The 21,212-nt window shown below is 36.9% G+C and overlaps 1 protein-coding gene across 1 annotated transcript in view; it reads right to left on the reverse strand.

Annotated features, from left to right (window-relative positions):
* Positions 1–21,212, reverse strand: part of CALCR (calcitonin receptor) — a 108,062-nt gene that overhangs the window by 40,614 nt on the left and 46,236 nt on the right. Inside the window, exon 2 of the mRNA XM_049894761.1 lies at positions 1,064–1,145. Coding sequence (XP_049750718.1) covers positions 1,064–1,114 — 51 coding nt within the window. The 5' untranslated portion in view covers positions 1,115–1,145. The remainder of the gene's footprint in view (positions 1–1,063; positions 1,146–21,212) is intronic.

The following is a 21,212-nucleotide window of genomic DNA, read 5'->3' on the forward strand; positions in this document are numbered from 1 at the left end:
CACAGGCAAAGCTTCTATAAAAAAAATACGAATCCAGAATACACAAATTGATGTATCCAGAAAGTTTCCCATTTCATCGTCCTTCGTATTGAAAACGTATATGTCAGAATTATTTGTGTTTTTCAGTTACTTATATTTTTCACAATAACAAAGGATAAAATGCAACTTTGTAACATGTCAGCCCTGGTTCTTCCAGGTAAGACCAGATGCCTGGTTGGTGTCTTATGTAGTTCACATTTAAGCATTATATAAACAATAAAGCTTGTGCATAAATCACAAATTCAAAGTGAATAGGGGAAACACAGCTAAAAAAGCAACAACGATGAAAACAATGTTTCTTAGAAGAGCCTAGTTTTTCTATGCCTTCATTGTTGTTTTCATTGTTTTATTCATCATCATCATTCTAGCATTTTTTGAGTGCTCACTATGTGCCAAGCACTGTTCTAAGCCTGTTATTTTAACTCAGAAGGGAAAAGAAGTGAATGGGTAGTTTGTATTAATGTAGATGAGGCTGATGGAATGGGGTGACTCAAATAGATACTTTAAAGGCCATTTGGAATTAATATACTGGTAGTGATTTTTCACACACACATACAAAAAAGGCTGAAGAAAGACTGATGGAATGACAGTGGTTTGTAAAGACTTGAAGATCCTTAGTCAGTTTTTGATGAGAGATACATTTGAAATGAACAACCAGATCAATAGAGTTCAGATGTTTTAAAAGGACACAGCACAGACACTGTGCTTCAAATCCACGTCTAATATCATATACTTCATTTAAGAACATTAGCCTTCAATGTTCATTTTCCAAGATAATATGGAGATGATGTCTCAAATTAACATTAAATATTTTTCAAGCAAATAAACTCAACTTTCTGAGGAAACCATAGGTATAAGTTCAGAGGGGAGATTTGTTGACAAAATGTTAAGAAAATGGTAAGTTTCAAGGCTTCGGGAGAACATTGTTTGCCCTTGCAAATGCCAATTCAACCAAGCTCAAAACACTCCCCTCTATTTCAACATTCCTTATTAATGTAACTTGGAATAATTTTGTCGTACTTACTTTTAGTAAGATGAACAACGCCAAGACCCAATTTGTGATTGTGAGCTTCATTTTTGGTTTGTGAAGATGATCTCACTTGGTCCTGTAGAAAGTAAATAAATGTAAGAAAGTCACTTAAGTTGATATAGCTTTGGTATCAACTACAGCCTTACTTTTTCTTTCCTTAAAGTGATGAAAGAGAAAAATTACAATTATCTTAGAAGAGTTTAGTCCGAGTGTCTATGTGTTAAGTCTGTGAATTCTGCCGCAACCAAATTGTGAGCTAATAATCATACACATCATATACATATTTGACTCGGAGAACAAGTATCAGTTACAAACTCTGACATCCACCTCCCCTTCTTTTTTTATGAGCGCTGTCCTAGGTGCGATGGCCACAGAAGATAAAAACAAAGAAGATAAAAACAATATATTATATTAATTAGGCTGCTACAGAGTCAAAATTCCTCGGCTGTTGGAATTGTAGTTACTGGCTTTGTGATTGCAGGAAAGTTGTTTATTAATTCTGAGCTTCAGTTTCCATATCCACCATAAAGTGCCTTATAAATGATCAAGTAACAGAAAATTGGGACATTTTTGTGAAAACTCCACTCTGTAGGATAGAAACACACGTTTTCCAAACAAGTTTAAAAGGATTGGCCCTCACCCCCCAAAAAAGTTGTTCCTATACACAGCTGAATCCATACATTCATCTCCTGAGAAATGATGGGCCTGATACCTAGAGGAAATTAGGTGCAGAATTTAGGCCCTGTAATGCCAAGGCCTGTGTAACACATTTTGGCAAATGGCCTAATACCTAGATGTTCCAATGTTATAGTGAATGGATGCTAGACAAGTGTCTAACACACACACACACTCACACACACACAAGCCTGGTAGCTCAGTGGTGGTGCCAGAAGGTGGTTTAGTGCAGGGGGTAGGGAGCTGGTGGCCAGGTGGTACGAGAGTGGGCATTGATCAACCCTCTAAGTTAGCCTAAATAAAATAGGATGAAAACAAAGACAGTGTCCTTGTTACGCAAATGCCACCACGAATTCCATGGCTCCTTAGCCCCTCCTACTAAGAAATTCTTGGGCTACCTCAGCATCCAGGGACCACAAAGTGAGAGTAATAATGGATGATACAAGACATGTGCTAAAAAAGCTAAAATGTATGTGTAAAAAGTTCAGTAAAATGGTAAAAATACAAGACCTCCAAGGAGGGAGAAATAATTTCTGACTGGGGGGAATTAGTGCAGGATTTGTATTTTGACATACAACTGAAAAACAGAATAGGACTTTGAAAGGCAAAGACCTACTAGACAGATAAGAAGATCAAAAGTTATAAGGAGATAGGAAAATTTAAGTGTATCTAGAGAATAACGTATATAAGAATTTAGTTTATCTAGAGCTTTTTTTTTTTTTTTTTTTTTTAGAGCTTAGAGCCTCTCAAGAAGTAGAAATAAGGCTGGAAAAATAGGATTTGAGTGCCTAGAAATTTATCACCTAAACCATCCTTTTGGCACTTGACGTACCTGCCATGCTGTATGCACACACCCTAACAACCTTGTATGATGCTAAACCCCCTTCAGATAATAATGATTTTTTAGACATCTTTATATCTCTGGCGGAAGCCCTGGTGGCGTAGTGGTTAAGTGCTACGGCTGCTAGCCAAAGGGTTGGCAGTTCGAATCTGCCAGGCGCTCCTTGGAAACTCTATGGGGCAGTTCTACTCTGTCCTATAGGGTTGCTATGAGTAGGAATTGGCTAGATGGCACTGGGTTTGGTTTTTTGGTTTATATCTCTGGCACATCACACAATTACTTGCACATGATTTTTTTTTTTCTTGATAATGGTATTTGTGGTCTAATGAATTAAATGAAGTATAAAGGCCTGTGATTTCTTATGATTGTATCCTCTCTAAATAACCACACTAGAAAATCGGAATGTATTATTTTCCCTCTCCAATTTCTTATATTTCCGTATCAGTGACTTGCACAATTATCCACACATTAGGCAAATAAACAACTAGGGATCATCCTTGCTTCCATCCACTTCCTCGCCTCCAACATCTAGTCTCCAGGACTCTCTTCCATGTTAATGCAGGTGAACATCTTTCTCATCATGACCTTTGCAACAAGCTCTGGACCAGTTTCCTTTTTCAAGTCTTGATCCTTTAACTCATTTTCATTACTCAAATGAGCTTAATCTTCACTAATTCCCTATAAAATTTAAGTAACTGCATAAAAACTTTGGCAAGGCATATAATACAGGACCCTCCTGTAGCAACAAGCACCAATGTGATCATATGAATATGATCATATGAATATGAAATTAAAATTGTCTCCTGAATTTCTAGCATGGGTAAAAGGACAGATAGTAAAGAAATTCAGGAAAGGGGAGTAGTCGGTAGAGGAAGAGGAGTTTTTAATTTGTGCTTTCTCCCTTAATTGCGAAAATTATTGCCTGAGCATTCTGGATAAAACTTATTTCCTGTTGTGGCGGGCAGGATTTTGAAAGGCATACATACTTGTGAAATTGGCACAGCCTTCCTTATCTAGATCCTGCCTTTAAAGAAGGAAATCGTAGACATACATTGAAGTCCAAAAGTCTGATGCGTATGCTCACCCTATGATTTAGCCTCTAAGAGAAACAGAACACGTGGAACATTACACGTGTCAGAATTAAAAGGCAGCTCTCTTCTTGACATGAAAGGCCTGTTTATTAGTTCTAAATGTGAAAACTAAGCATGGCAAGAAGCCAGTTTCTCACCAAAGGTGAATTTAGGAGGACTAGGCAGTTAACTAGCTTGTGCTACTTATGCCATATATTTGATATCATTTGATATTTTATAATGTAGAAGTTACTCAATTTTGACTCAACAGTATCATTAAAATGAAGCATATTTGGGGCAGTGTGAAACTCGCCACCCTTGAGGCGAATGGAGCTGCACGGTGATCTTGCTGTAGGAAAGGGGAGCCCCCTGTGGTTCAGAGACCCACTGTTTTTACAATTGTAACATGAGCAACTAAGTGAATGAAAGTAGTGTGAAAACAGATCTGAAAGTGAACATTCGAAAATGACAGAGAGGTTTAGACAAAAAAACAAGATGCTTTCTTTTCACCTACTGAGAGATTTTATAATTTTAAAAACTCTTTGGTTACTTTGAACTATAACAAGTGCCTCATGTCCAAATTTATATTAGATCTGGCCTATACTGAGCCTGTCATAGGAAGAAAAAGTTGAATTGTAATTTTCCTGGGTTCAACAATGCCTTGTAGATACCCTTCTTTGAAGAAAGCACTTCAGGGTGATTTCTCATGTGGAAGAAAGAAATATAGGCAGAGCTGTGAATAAAGGGGGGCTTTATAAATTTCAAAGAGAATAACAAGACAAACATAGGTAGAGCTGGATGGAAAATGAGGTAATTAACCTTCTTGAGCGGGTGCAAATGATTAATATTCTTGGCAGCTACCTGAAAGTTTGGAGGTTTGAGTCCACCCAAAAGCACCTCAGAATAAAGTCCTGGCCATCTACTTGCAAAAAAGCAACCACTGAAAATTCTGTGAAGCACAGTTCTCCTCTGACACACGTGGGGTCGCCGTGAGTTGGGGAGACTTGATGGCAGCTAACAAAAGCAATAAGATTCTTAAAAGCCAGGAGAGAAAAGAACGAGGAAAGTGAAAGCTGTGAAAACCCAGGAAGAACTGACAGAGGCCGATGGCTTAGTTGAAAGGATGCTTAAAGGACAGCATGGATGGACGGATATATTGAAGAGTAGAATCTAGGGAAAGATTAATGTGGGCTCTTTGATAGGCCAATTTTAGGGTGACATGTGTTGTGCTCAGAGTTTAGTGGATTTGAGAAGAATAGTTTTGATCTGAGGCTAAAAGACTTGAACTTGGGCCCAAGTAGGAAAGGGCAAGGATCAGGCAAACAAAAATCAATGTTCAGCTTTCCCATGCATATGAGTTGATTGAAAATGCCATGGTTTGGGTCAGGTGCACCTTAGTCCTCAGAGTGACATCTTTGCTTTTCAACATTTGAAACACGTCTTTTGCGGATAAGGTGACCATAGGTGGATGGATTTACATCTGGGTTCTCAATTCTGTTCCAATGGTCAATATATCTGTCGTTGTACCAACACCAGGCTGCTTTGACTACTGTGGGCTGTGTAGTAGGTTCTGAGGTCAGGTAGTGTGAGTCCTCCTATTTATCCTTCTTCTTCAATAGTGCTTTACTTATCCGGTGCCTCTTCATTTTCCATATAAAGTTAATGATTAGTTTTTCCATCTCTTTAATGAATGCTGTTGGTATTTGGATTGGGATTGCATTGTATTTGTAGGCTGTTTGGGCAGACTTGACATTTTCACAATATTAAGTTTACCCATCTATGAGCATGATATGTTTTTCCATTTATGTAGGCCTCTTTTGGTTTCTTGCAGCAGTGTTCTGTAGTTTTCTTTGTATAGGACTCACTCCTGTCTTTTTAATGACCTTTTGCTTTCTTCATGTATAAGGTTCTTGATGTCATCCCTCAACTTGACTGGTCTTCAGTTATTAGTGTTCAATGTGACAAATCTATTCTTGAGATGGTCTCTAATTCAGGTGACATTTTGGCTCTCGTGGACTTGTTTTACATTTTTTCAGCTTCAACTTGAACTTGTGTATGAGCAATTGATGGTCTTTTTTTTTTTTTTTTTCCCCATAGTTGGCCCCTGGTCTTGTTCTGACTGATGATATTGAGCTTTTCCATGGTCTCTTTCCACAGATGTAGTCTATTTGATTCTTGTGTATTCCATCTGGTGATGTCTAAGTGTATAGTCACCATTTAGGTTGGTGAAAAAAAGGTATTTGCAATAAACAAATCATTGGTCTTGCAAAATTCTATCATGTGATCTCTGGTGTTGTTTCTATCACCAAGGCCATATTTTCCAACTACCAATCCTTCTTTGTTTCCAACTTTTGCATTCCAATCACCATCAGCAGTAATTATCAATGCATCTTGATTGCACATTTGATCAATTTCAGACTGCAGAAATTGGTGAAAATCTTCAGTTTCTTCATCTTGGCATTAGTGATTGGTGTGTAAATTTGAATAATAATCATACTAACTGGTCTTCCTTGTAGGTGTATGGATATTATCCTATCATTGACAGCATTGTACTTCGGAATAGATCTTGAAACGTTCTTTTGGACGATGAACGTGATGTCATTCATCTTCAATTTGTCATTCCTGGCATAGTAGACCATATGATTGCCTGATTCAAAATGGCCAATACCAGTCCATTTCGGCTGACTAATGCCTAGGATATCAGTCTTTATACATTCCATTTCAATTTTGATGATTTCCAATTTTCCTTGACTCATACTTTGTACTCCACATTCTGATTGCTAATGGATGTTAGCAGCTGTTTCTTCTCATTTTGAGCAGTGCCACAACAGCAAATTAAGGTACTGAAAGCTTTACTCCATCCACATGATTACGTCTGACTCTAATTTGCAGTCTTGCCTAGTCAGTCATGGATTGAATTTTGTCCCCTCCAAAATAACTGTCAACTTGGCTAGGTCATGATTTCCAGTATTGTATGATTGTCTACCATTTTGTCATATGATGTGATTTCCCGATGTGTTGTAAATCCTATCACTATGACGTAACGAGATGGATTAGTGGCAGTTATATTGATGAGATCTACAAGATTAGATAGTGTCTTATGACAATCTCTTTTGAGATATAAAAGAGAGACGTCAGCAGTGAGACAGGGGGTCCTCATACCACCAAGAAAGCAGTGCAGGGAGCAGAGCATGTCCTTTGGACCTTTGAATTATGGTGTTGGCAAAGAATATTGAATATACCACGGACTGCCAGAAGAACAATAATCTGTCTTGGAAGAAGCACAGCCAGAATGCACCTTAGAAGGGAGGATGGCAAGACCCTGTCTCAAGTACTTTGGACATATTATCAGGAGGGACGAGTCCCTGGAGAAAGACATCATGTTTGGTAAAGTAGAGGGTCAACGAAAAAGAGGAAGACCCTCAAGGAGGTGGATTGACACAGGGGCTGCAACGAAGGGTTCAAACATAGCAATGATTGTGAGGATAGTGCAGGACTGGGCAGTGTTTCATTCTTTTGTATGTTCGGTTGCTATGAGGTGGCACCGACTCAACAGCACCTAACAACAGCAACAAACATCTGCCACTTGTTTTATTAAAGAGAGCTTCGTCCTACATGAGCAACTTGCATATGACTCATTTTACCTCCACCTCTAAAAAATTAAATACCTAAAGAAAGTAGGGCACGTAAAACAAGACTTAGCTAACTACAAACTTAATTAAACTCAATCAAAGAAGAAATGGTAATTAATGTGATTTTGTTCAGGGAATTTGATGGGATAATCACTGAGAAGCACACACTGCCAAATGTCAGTTATTTAAGGATGTGTCTGAGGCATCTAGGTAACTTTGACACACAGGTAAGCTCCATCCATATTGTTCCAATAACTGACCCAAATTCCTGTGACATTTCCTTGTATCTCCCATGATCTGCTCTGGGGTGGTATTCACTCGGTTACGGAAACTAAAGGAAGCAGTGCAGAAATAAATGCTAAAATGTAAGCAAAGCCAATGGATTGATCTGGAATAACTGAGTTGGCCTAGAGTTAACTCAAAGAGGATCTATGGTTATTCTCTAAAGGGACCCTGACCAGCAATAATGGCTTCTCTGAATGCAAGTTGATTCTAACATAAGCTCACTGCTTCTCTGCTGGTACTAATGGGAAGGGTTGCTAATAGGCAGGCCTTCCTGGGATCTGAACTAAGCTGGCGGGTAGGTGAGAGGGAGCAGAGCTCTGTTCTCAGCTGCAGGAGTCAGATACACCCTTTAGCAGCAGTTTAATCTTCAGGCCCGGGAAAATTCTGATTTCTTTGGAAAGATAGAAGTGGAACTTAAGATTTCTCAAGAAAACCTACCTGTTGATTGACACCTAACAACACATGCTAGCAAAATTAAAACATATCAAAAAGTACTCTTGTTTTTCTGAGAGACTACTGGTAGGGAGGGAAGGGAAGGCAGGGAACTAAATTGGCCAGACCATTCATATACGTTACATTATCGTCACATCAAATGCAGGTAGGCACTGTTATGTCCACTTCACACATAAGGAAACAAAGGTTCACAGAGATTAAGTAACTTCCCCAATATCTCACAGTCAATAAGGGGCAAAAGCAGAATTTGAAAATGTTTTCTACTCCAAAATCTATGCTCTTCCCATATTTCACCCTAGAAACCAGCACATTTAAAGTAAATATTAGGTAATGACAGTTTAAAAATAAGTTGACAATGAGTTTCTTCTTTAATTGATATACTACTTAAAGGTTATGTAAAATTTTGCTTTGGAAAAAATACAGTTTGGTAAAGATGTATTGTCTCTTAAATTGACAATACTCTGTGTTAAGATTGTTGAATCTATTAGAATATATTTCATCTTTTCTCTAGGCTAATAGATATTTTTGAATAATGCTAATTTTTTTTTTTTTTTTTTACAATTAATACTAAATAACGACAATATATTTCCCTTCAAAATCTTTTCATGAATATTCCTTGTTGAAGGGTTATGGGCCTATGAATATTCTTAGTTCTCATTAACAACCTATGGTAACCAGCAAAAACCTCCAATAAGGACAAAATCTAACAGGTATTAAAAGATTTATGGCAGCTCATTTAAAAAAAAATAGACAAATGTTGTTTTCCAAGATCAACTGCTTTGACTATTGATATTTACCTAAATTATACACTTAAACTAATAATCATACTTTGGGATGATTATTGCTTAAAGACAAAAGTAAATCACAGATTTTTTTCTCCCTAACTTAACTCTATTGAATTGATTAATCATCAATGCTTCGATGTCAGTTCCAAGGTTGATCTCAGTGGAACCAGAGTTGGCCACCACGGTGAATACTGAGATAGATTACGACTAATACCCCATTGATCTAACTGCCTCAATATTCCCATAAAATGTAATTCAAAACTTCAACTCCATATTATTCTCCTATTACTGGAATCAAATGCAGAGTCTACATTGTTGTTGAGGACAGAGCAGAACTGCCCCGTAGGGTGTCCTAGGCTGAAATCTTTATAGGAGCGGATCACCCGGCCTTTTCTCCCGTGGAGCAGCTGGTGGGTTCGAACCACCAACCTTTTGGTTAGCAGCTGAGTGCTTACCCACTGTACCACCAAGGCTGCTTAAAGTCTGTATAACCAAAGATAAAAAAGATCAAAACCAAAATACTCAGTTCACCAAAAACCTTCTTAGCCCAGTGGGAATGGCGAGGCTAAGATTTGCAAATGCTGATCCCAGCGCTCTTCTAACCAAAGAACTGTGGGAAATAGAGCCAGCCAAATGTTTCCATCTGGTCCCTATCAATTTCTGTTTTAGAGCCAGCCCAATTAAGCATTGGCAAGAGAAATGGTGAAATAATTTAGAAAAGTGTTAAGACAGAAGTCCATTAAGAAAAATACATAAAGGAATTTTCAAATATAAAAAGGAGCAGTTTTATGAATAGTTTCCTCATACTGGCATCAGTTAATACTTTGCTAATTTAAACGCTGTGGAGGGTCATGGTTCACGCCACTGGATTAACTGCAGTTCACTTAGAGTTTGTCTTTCTACAACAGAGGGGTGTTTTTCATGAAGCTCTGTGTATATCACAAATTCAGTACTTAAAAGCAGCATTGAACATTGCCATAAAGTGCTCTATCCCTCTCACCCAGCCCGCGAACACAAGTACAAATACGATTAACAGAAAAGTAAACCATATGACCCAATGGTCTGGTGAGATTTACTACTGCAGGAAACAAAATCAATGGCACAATTGGGAACAGCCTAGAAACTGTTTCCTTGCTTTATGTTTTCGACTGGGGTATTTCTCACGATCATATAGAAATGCCTTCAAACTAATTTTTAAATTAAAAACCTAATTTTTCTAGAAAAATTAAACAGCCTAATGACTATTTTATTAAAAGAAGGCAGTATGGAATAGATTGTCATATATTTGAATCCTGTGGCGAAACGTAGCCCACTGTTTTTACACAATACTTTCAAACTGCGGCATCCCATTTAAGAAAAACAATGCTGATATCATTGTCAAACAACACATTTTTCCTATATCAACATAAATATTATATATAATGTATATTTACATATATTATATATACACTTGCATATATTATATTTATATATATATATAATCCTTTTCTGAGAAAAGAGCATAATTGGAAACAAACACAGACACAATAAATAGGAAAGCTGTACAGGTTTTCACAGCAGACAAGTGACAGCTGATAATAGAACCTCTCCAGGTGGTGGGATAGCAGATAATTTTATTTTCTTTTGCTTGACTGTACTTTCTAATTTTTACGATATACAGAAATTGCTTTTGTAAAAAGAAAAAGAAGAGAGGAAAAAAGAAAAGGAGCAGAATGAACTATATCCTGCTTGTTTTCAGTGTTTCCGTCACTGTTAAGAATGGCGTAGCTTTGGAGTCCAAATAAGAAAGCTGTAGTGGGAAGGAGGGAAGGTTATTCTGCTGGCTTTAAATCTGTCCCTGGGTAACTGAAAGTATAGTTAAAAAAGGAAATATTTGATAGTAATGCCCAGTAAGACGTCACGACTTACGGTAAGACACTTAAACCAATCGGAATGTGGTCCTGGCGAGGACCAGCCTTTATAATTAAAGCTTCATTCATGATGCCAATAGCAAGTTTCAATAAAAAGTAAGTTAATACTAATTGTTGTTGTTGTTAGGTGCCATCAAGTCGGTTCCAACTCTTAGCGACCCTATGCACAATAGAACGAAACACTGCCCAGTCCTGAGCCATCCTTACAATCGTTGTTATGCTTGAGCTCATTGTTGCAGCCACTGTGTCAATCCACCTCGTTGAGGGTTTTCCTCTTTTCTGCTGACCCTGTACTCTGCCAAGCATGATGTCCTTCTCCAGGGACTGATCCCCCCTGACAACATGTCCAAAGTATGTAAGATGCAGTCTGCCATCCTTGCCTCTAAGGAGCATTCTGGCTGCACTTCTTCCAAGACGGATTTGTTCATTCTTTTGGCAGTCCATGGTATATTCAATGTTCTTTGCCAACACCACAATTCAAAGGCGTCAATTCTTCTTCCGTCTTCCTTATTCATTGTCCAGCTTTCACATGCATATGATGTGATTGAAAATACCACAGCTTGGGTCAGGCACACCTTAGTCTTCAGGGTGACATCTTTGCTCTTCAACACTTTGAAGAGGTCTTTTGCAGCAGATTTGCCCAATGCAATGCATCTTTTGATTTCTCGACTGCTGCTTCCATGGATGTTGATTGTAGGTCCAAGTAAAATGAAATCCTTGACAATTTCGATCTTTTCTCCATTCATCATAATATTACTTACTGGTCCACTTGTGAGGATTTTTGTTTTCTTTATGTTGAGGTGTAATCCATAATGAAGGCTGTAGTCTTTGATCTTCATCAGTAAATGCTTCAAGTCCTTTTCACTTTCAGCAAGCAACGTTGTGTCATCTGCACTTTGTAAGTTGTTAATAAGTCTTCCTCCAATCCTGATGCCCCATTCTTCTTCATATAATTCAGCTTCTCAGATTTGCTCAGCATACAGATTGAATAGGTATGGTGAAAAGATACAACCCTGACACACACCTTTCCTTACTTTAAACCACCCAGTATCCCTCTGTTCTGTTTGAAGGACTGCCTCTTGATCTATGTACAGGTTCCTCGTGAGCACAATTCTTGTTTTTCACCAATGCCTTCAGTGCTGCTTGGAGTTCTTCCTTTAGTACCATCGGTTCCTGATTGTATGCTACCTCCTGAAACGGTTGAATGTTGACCGATTTTTTTTTGGTATAGTGACTATGTGCATTCCTTCCATCTTCTTTTGATGCTTCGTGTGTTAATATTTTCCCACAGAATCCTTCAGTATTGCAACTCAAAGCTTGAGTTTTTTCTTCAGTTCTTTCAGCTTGAGAAATGCTGAGTGTGTTCTTCCTTTTTGGTTTTCTCTTTCCGGGTCTTTGCACTTTACTTTGTCTTCTCAAGCTGCCCTTTGAAATCTTCTGTTCAGCTCTTTTACTTCATCATTTCTTCCATTTGCTTTAGCTACTCTGCATTCAAGATCACGTTTCAGAGTCTCCTCTGGCAACCATTTTGGTCTCTTCTTTCTCTTTCTTCTTAATGACCTCTTGCTTTCTTCACGTATGATGTCCTTCCACAACTAATCTGGTCTTCGGTCATTAGTGTTTAATGCATAACATCTATTCTTGAGATAGTTTCTAAATTTAGGTGGGGTATACTCAAGGTCGTACTTTAGCTCTCATGGACTTTTTTTGTTTTGTTAAATCCTGTACTAGGCCTTGGAAACACAAGAGTAAACAAAACATGAGATCCCCAATAACACAGGCTTAAAGGGAAGAGATAATAACCAAGAATTAGGAGAATGAATGTAAAATCACAACTAGGGTAAGTGTTACAAAAGGGCACTTGAAGTTCCAAGAGTCTCTGATGAGGGGGATTTACCTAGCGAGGGGAGCAGGGAACACTTCTCTCAGGCAGTATAGATTGAGTTAGCTATGCCAGAAGAATAGGAGTTTATCAAGAAGATGGGGAGAGTTCCAAATAGTGGAAACAACATGAAAAGTCCTGCAGTATGAGGGACTGTGGGGAGTCAGTGGTGCCTGTAGGCTGGAAAGGCTGGTAGGAGTCAGACTATATACAACCCATGTAAACAACAGGAAGGATTTGACTGTCTTACCTAAGAGAAATGGAAAGCTTTTAAAGTGTTTAAATAGGGGCAGAGAGAGGGGCAATGATATGATAGATGTGTAACTAGGAAGAATATTTGGGAAGGGGCAGGAATGGAAGCAAGGAGAGCACTGTAATCATCTAGAGAAGAGCCATTGTCAGCTTGGAAGAGATTTAAGAGGTAATATTGATAGGACTTGCTTGTGGATTTTATAGGGGGAGAATGAGGATGAGGGAGGTGTGGAGGGTAACTCCTAGGTTTCTGGCTCTTATAATATGTCTGATGGAGGTAGGATGTAGGGTATGCTGGAGGAGGATCACATTTCATAGAGAAGCTCATAATTTTGGTTTAGAACATGAAGTAGTTTTCATTAAAGACCAGTTTCACAGGTTTTCATCCATATTTTCCTGGAGGCATGTCTTTCTTTGGCTACATTGCCAACTCAGTGTCTTTAAGAGCAATCACAAAGGTGGGGCCTAACGTCCCTTAGTGTGTTTCTTTAATGTTCTTTAAAAAAAAAGACAAACAATGTTCTCCACACTACAGAAGAACATTACTAAATGGCCCTGCAGAAAATAAGCAGCACTCTGTCATTACTACATGCTACCAAATATCCAGATGGCTCAGTTGTTTGTTGACTCATTTGGCCAAACAACTGTCTACAGTGATTGTTTTTTTTCCACTCCAGACGGTGACTGGGGCATGAGATCTGGAGAGTCTCAGCCTCGTATCTTACTTCCCTAAGCAGGAAGTAGCTAATAATGAGGAAAGAATAAAGTCCCAAAAGGTTAAATTAGGTTTATCTTAGTGTCAATGAAGTGTAATTATAGGAGCACCAGAACCATGCCTTGTTGAATCTATACATATACACACACACATGCACACACACACACACACACACACACAGTGAATGTGAGGTAAGAGAGTAGTAAAAGAGGGATGTAGTAAGCTGTTATAAGTAAGTTAATGCCTGATTGAGCAAGCATTTGATTAATAATAGTATTCATATGGTCTTAATAAACTAGTACATGAAGATAGAGCATAAACTCAGAACATTGAATATGGAGGGGAGAGTCGGCTGGGCATAGTGTTAAAGTGTGATTCCCTTTAGGCTTTTCAGGGATGTCTTCTTGTGGAGCTGTTTTGTCTTGCTCTATCTGTTAAAGGAAATGATGGACATGGTTTTCACCTTGGGCCAGCTTCTCACAAGTAAGCTCCGATTTATGGCAGATGTATTTTCCAAAGATGGTGGCTCCAATATAAAACCCATCTCACATGCTCTTCTTACAATGTGATACAGTCTACCTGGATGCAACTTAGCTATAACAAGACCACATGTGAACACTGCTTTCACCTTTCATATCCCTCTTTGGCCTCAGGGCAAATGTGTGTTCTTTGTATTACATGAGTTGTACCCAGTGGATATATGTTGAATGAATGGATGAAAAATTTAAAAATACAATCATATAGTAGCCGTTAACTAAATACCTTAAATACTTTAATTCCAACACAGTGAACGGAGAGCAAGTGATGTATCTTAATCATATTGATGCACACTTACAGCATCCTCAAACAATGAACTGCTATACAGAATGTATAAGTTTTTGCTTGTGGTTTTCATGATAAAAAAATGAGTTGGGGCATTCGTCACCATTCACTACCTTCACTTTACAGATATGAAAATGGTACAGAAAATATTAAAAAATTTAAAAGTCACATAGACAATATGCAGTAGCAAGTGCAAGCTGGGCACATGGGAGATATTCACCATTGTTTCAACATTAGAAACTCCAGGGCTTCTCAACCCTGGATGCACGTTAGAATCACCTGGGGAACTTTAAAAATATCCTGGTTTCCTGATTTAAAAGCATATTCAAGATCCTGATTCAGTGAATGTGGTCCAACTGTTGGTAAGGGAACACACCATAAAGTTCCTTGGGAGCAGTACTGCTAGATCTAAAATTAACACTTAGGTTTTTGTTTCACTTTTGCCCTTTACTTTCCCTGAGTTCTCTGCCTAAGGAGAAAGAGAGGAAAAGAACTCTTCTCTGTGAAGAGGTGTTTGGCATATTTTTGTATTTTTTTTTTTTTTTTAAAAGCTCCTTAAATGAAATTAAGGAAACAGTTATTTGGAGGGGAAAGAATTATGTGACTACTGTATCCTCATCATAAAAAATCCATCTGTTATGTTAAAAAAAATCTGTATGAGAGACATGAACTAGAGTAGATGAACTACAGTAGAAAGGAAAACATCAAGCTGTGAGGCCGCGACTCAACTGAACCATGAAGAAGACCTAAGCCCTGTGAGTGGGTGTTAGCTTGTCTTTACAGTTATTCTCAGAAACACTGGTCCATCTGCCCAGGAGACATGAAGTTAACTCTTGGAAAACTAGATTGAATGTGTTCATTTGAAGGATGACCTGGTTTTACCGAGAGAAAATAGAATTCCGTTTCTAGGGGCTGCTCTCTGCCTTTGAGAGGCCTGTGACTGAGTTAAGGCAAGAACCGGGGACGGTGGTGCCATGTTGTTTCAGAAAAAAAGCATTGTACACAGGGATCCCATAAAATTTCCAAGCAAAATTATTTTCCCCAAATATCTTAAATTTTCCTCAACAATATTGGTTTATAGACAGAAAATGATGAAGTCTTACTTTGTACATTACTGAAAATCTAATTTGGGGAGCCATTCTCTCAGAGTTGCTGGCAACTCTGAGACTCCAGGATTAGAAATATGATATTGCGTAGGAAAGAGAAGACCCTAATAGGATATTTAAGAACTAACAGCCTTCCTAACCTCAAATCATACAAATAGACAGATGCCCTAGGTCCTTTCGGACCTTTTAGTATATATGACAAAAACTAAACAAAATGAAAAAACTTTCAAGACAGCTCAGCAAAAAATTCCAATTTAGAATCAATCTAAAACTTTGGAGGTCAAGTGCTTCCAAAGCAGAAACTGGCTCTATTTTCTTTCTAGAAACTTTGGCCAAAGCAACATTTCGAATACTCAGAAATTAACTTTCTGCCAAATACAGAAGTCCCCAGTTTTATATCCTCAAGTAAATCATTCAATAATGTGAATTATTTATTCCAGGAACAACATTCCATTTGTAGGCTGTGTCCCTGACTAAAGATTCAATAAATTATACATTTTACAACACAAATCTAAATATAAAACTGTATAATCTCTATAATAAAATTAGTAATTTATTATAACTATAAAATATAGTTTGCCTACATCATTAGTTTGACCTCAAATTTCTTATTAGTTAGATATTAAAGTTATAATACTTTTATTAATAATTTTTTATTTACAAGGGATTTTCAGAGATCATTTGGAATGACCTATAAAATTAAAAAAAAAAACCTTTTCTGAAGACATTTGAGACAATTTTTTCTCCCTGTAAATATCCCTGTAATGAGTAAAGGCATTTATTTCATTTCACTGAATCAAGTAAAACTCAGAGTAGAGTAGTGGGTGCTCAATAACTATTAACGTTGATAATATGAAAATGTGACTTCCCCTAAAAATTAAATTTTGAAGTCAGACTAGGTAAGCAGTCTTTGCTCTACATTTTCCTGTTCCAAAGCAACTACTAGGGACTTGCAGGCTATCTCAAAAGCTACCTGGTTGGATTTCTCAGATCTACGTTCAGACTAATCGCAGGAAATAACTGCCTCATCAAAGGCAGAGAGCCTTTCAGGTTAAGGGAGCAAGCAGAAATAATGTAGAACAGGTCATAGTGTGTATGCTGGACACAAATCAAGGGGAGCCAGGAACTGGATTTGGGTTTGCTTTGGTGGAGGGCAATTTCTTACTTATAGCTGTCAGCACTACAGTACACATACCCATTGAAATCAAGGCTGGAGATGTTAGTCTAGGGGTTTAAGCCAGTATGTTTGTCAATTTGAAAGTTTCATAGTCAGAAACTGGACTGAAAATAGTTAATCAGCTTTAATCCTTAACTTGTTATTTCTTTGATATAAAAGATTTCAGTATTGACTTTAAATATTTTCCTTTGGCTAATGTTCTTTACGTGGTTCAGAGCCTTGTTCATATCAAATTAACAAAAAAATAATTGAGTACTCTGGAAAAGACTTGTTTTGTGGGGAAAGAAAAACATTGCTTAATGCTAGTAGAATGTGAGTAAATTTGGGATTCACCTTGTTTCTCTTGTCACTTCTAGGCATTTAATTTTTCTGAAACCATGAGATGAAAAATAGGAAATAAACAGGCACAGATGAAAAGCAATTCCAATCAATGGCTATTGTAAAATTTTCCAATGAGCTTTTCTGATGTGGAGTTAGCATAAAAATTAAAAACAACTATCCCAAATGACTCATTGGCAGTAAAATTCAGAAAGGGATTTTTAGTATCCATCTATGTGAATTGGATCATTGTTATTTAAGTGAGGAAACAGACCCTGTGAGATGAAGTAATTTCCCCAAGATGACACAGCTAAACAGTAGCAGAGTGTGTATGGGACAGCACAGTCTTTGCCACTTACACTTTTGTTCATATTCATTCTTCACACTGTTGAGACAAATGGCCAGTGCCTTCTTTGGAACAGTATATGGAGGGGGAAATAAGTCAAACTATTACCAATATAAACTCAGAGAGAAGATAAAAAAGTATTGTAGATTGTAATTTAAAATATATATTTTAAATCACTTAGATTCACATATGGATTATTTATTTAAGGGTAGTCATAACGAATGGTATAAAAAGAATTTCAAGATATTCTAGAGAATATGAAATAATGTAAGTATGAGATCTTACTCCATTCAAGCAGATTATACTGTTTATAAGACAAATTATTGCAAGAAGAAACAAAACCACACCATGTGTTTGTTCAAAAAGAGAATGCAAAATGTTGGCTTTTACAGTTATATGAGTTTTAAAAGTTTATCCAACAACATAGTTTCTCGTCACTTCAGTAATTTTTTTTTAAAGGGAAGAGAGGTTTTATGTTGGACGGCATAACATCATGAAGAATTGTAAGATACCAAAATACTAGCTTTGGGTCACTCCATTCCCTGAATATATTGACATTAGCTCAACTGTCTTTTAATATAAGAAGAACTAAACTGTTCCAAGGATCTCAATAGTATGGATTAGAATAAAAAGAGTTCATAGAAAAAGTCTATCTTTTTTCCTCATGACTTCTCTGTTTTCCCAAATTTGGATTTGTATTATGAAACGTATTTTGCCCTGCCCTGTAAGGGGAGATTATATACAGAAATAGCTCAAAAGCTTTTAGTTGAACATCATATTTACTCAGTAACATATGTCCTTCCTTCTCTGTCAAAGGGGTGGATTGGCAAATAGGTGAATTTATCTAAGTATTACATCATTTCTACATAAGCAGGTTCTTTATGTAAATATTATATATAAATCATATAATATCTAATGACATACATTTAACTATAAAGGTATATCTATAAATATATATACCAAAGATAAATACAAAGATATATAAAGATACAAAAGAACATATTAAAATATTCATATAGATACATATTTATGTAATTGTGTATGTATGATATGTACCTTTTTATAATATGTATTTATATTCTTTTCATTTAAAAATGTATCTTTATATTTAAATCATATATTTAAACATTACCTATTTCTTTATCTGGAACCCTGATGGCATAGTGATTAAGAGCTACAGCTGCTAACCAACAGATCGGCAGTTCAAATCTACCAGCCACTCCTTGGAACCCCTACGGGACAGTTCTACTCTGTCCTATAGGGTCGTTATGAGTCAGAACTGACTTGATGGTACCTAACAACAATAACATTTCTTTATTTACAGAATTACCAAAAGTCTTAGTATGGTTTTAAGCTTTAATCACTTGTGAACTATAAATGCTATAAACTCACACAAACTATCATTTAGAAGTTTAATTACTTATATTTATCTTATACTTTTTATTTATTTATTTTTTAGTAACAAATTTTTACTTAATTATTTTCTAGGTCCTCTGATTAAAGACGAAAAATTACTGAAGCAGGCAGGCAGCCTCAGTGAAGGACTGACTGAACGGTTATGGAAAGAAACCATCCAAAAGAAACTTTGTCCACTTCAAAATATCGTCTGGGGACAGCCTGTGTGTAGCTTCTGAGACAGAACAAAGGCCCATAGCTACTTAAGATGAACATAAACAACTGAAGCACTTCACTAAATGGAGGCCCACCTTGTCAGAGCAGAGCTCTTTGCTAGTTCACATAGGCTTGCTCCGGTGGGAAAGGGAATGCTGTCTTTAGGGTTAAAATGATTAAAACTAAGGTATCTTTGGAGAAAATGGATCTGCTTGGTTTTAATTAGAGGAATGAGCTCTCCATTATTCATTGCTTGAAAGCATCAAAATTTTAAATTTAATTCAACCAGCTCATTAAGGAAACATAGTAGTAATCTAATGGTTTGAGATTATAAAGCACCATTGCCTACTACTATAAAAAGTATAAAATTTCTTAGTAAATGTTCTAATTCTGGATTAGTCCAAAAGTTAAATCTATGCTTAAGTAAGTTCTTTACACCACTAACAAAGATTAACAGTAGCCTGAATGCTTTCAGATATATCGCCGTACTGTGCTCATTTCTGTATTACCAGAACCTAGCCCAGTGTCTGGACCAAAGTACACCCTCAATGAGTGTTTGACAAATTGCCATGAAATTTAAAATTTTATGATACGATATAACTGAGCTCTAAAACATTACCTCCATTTAAATATATCAAAAATGGATTATTTTACTTCAAATTATAACATAATTTTAAAAAGCTTTAATGGGAAATGAACTAGATATTAGTCTTATTCATATACAGCCTTTAAAGAATAAGTTAAACACAAAGGAAAAGCCACACTGAAATTTCCTAAAGTCATAGTTTAATAGCAAACCTACCATACCAAATAAATTAAACCAAACCCGTTGCCATCATGTCCATTCCTGTATAGCGACCCTGTAGGACAGCATAGAACTGTCCCCATAAGGTTTCCAAGGAGCGCCTGGTGGATTAGAACTGTCGACCTTTTGGTTAGCAGCCATAGCTCTTAACGACTATGCCACCATGGTTTCCAAACCTATCATAGTTTCATAATATTAGATATCGCGTCTTACCCCACAACACTTGGCGTGTAAAAAGCTTCTGATTTATCCCTACTCAAATTGCTAACTTAGTCTGAAGTTGATATATATGTAATATATACATACCTAACTAACTTTAAAGAAAATTTTGGTCCTGTAACCCAAAATTCTAAGTATCTGTGAAAGAGGTTGTGTGGCGTGGCTTCCAATTTCTCTTGTGATAATGCTGTGTCTGCAGAGGTAGGTGATGGCATGAAAAACGATTATAGGATAGTTAATTTACCTTAATGGTTATCACATGAATGAATTAATTATATTTGCCAAGTGGGCACATGACAAAGACATAAGCATGTATTTCATATAATAGCAAAGTAAAGCGACAATTTGAAGAACCATGAAAACAGTGCCTGCTTGTTATCATGATTTTTCATTTATTTTTGTATTCACTTATCCCGTAGATGCCAGGTACCTTTTTGTCTGTCTCCTTTATTTCTTCTAATTTCACATTTGAAGTAGGACTTATATAACTTTGATTAAATGTAGGATCAAGGCACAGTTCCAAATATAATTCAAACAACAACACTAGATAATAGTATTTATTCAATGAATAAACGAATGGGTGAATGAAAAAATAACCAAGGTTTGAGTAAAATGCTTAGAATAGTCATTGGAAAGATAGCACAACGAAATCAATGTTAATACATGTGAAGGTAAAATCTTCCTCTGTGATTAAAGTAAGTTCTATTTACACTCCCCTTATAATTTTTTTTTTTTTTATAATAGCAAAAGCCTCACAAATAACACTATTTTTACATTACTCTGTGTAAAACACAATTCCCATTTTCACTGCTCTCAATAGGCACTCATGTTTTTCAGCATGAACTTCCAGGTAAATTGGCTAAGCAAATTGAGCAAAGATCTACTAACAGTCACTTTGACCATTATGTATATTTTAGAAAGTTCTGAAAAGGGCTCTCTGCCATTAATTCTGCCCTCATGTAACGATAGTGCAGGCCAACATAATTGTCCCTTCCTGTGCCACTGAGAACACAGAGTGTTTGAGAGATTAAATGATCCTCACAGAAGTCAGCGGCAGACAGAAGCTGTGAATTTATAAATCAAAACACTGAGTATTTTGCTTAGTCAAAGCGACGGCCAATTCTACCATGTTTACGGCAACATTGGATAGGTACTCTCCTGACAGCGGAGGACACTCCCTGTCCCTTCCTGGCTGCTTCACTTATTTGGGGCTCAATAGGTACACCATTCTAAAATTTT

The sequence above is a fragment of the Elephas maximus genome, chromosome 8 (genome assembly GCF_024166365.1).
Source record: "Elephas maximus indicus isolate mEleMax1 chromosome 8, mEleMax1 primary haplotype, whole genome shotgun sequence".
NCBI lineage: Eukaryota > Metazoa > Chordata > Mammalia > Proboscidea > Elephantidae > Elephas > Elephas maximus.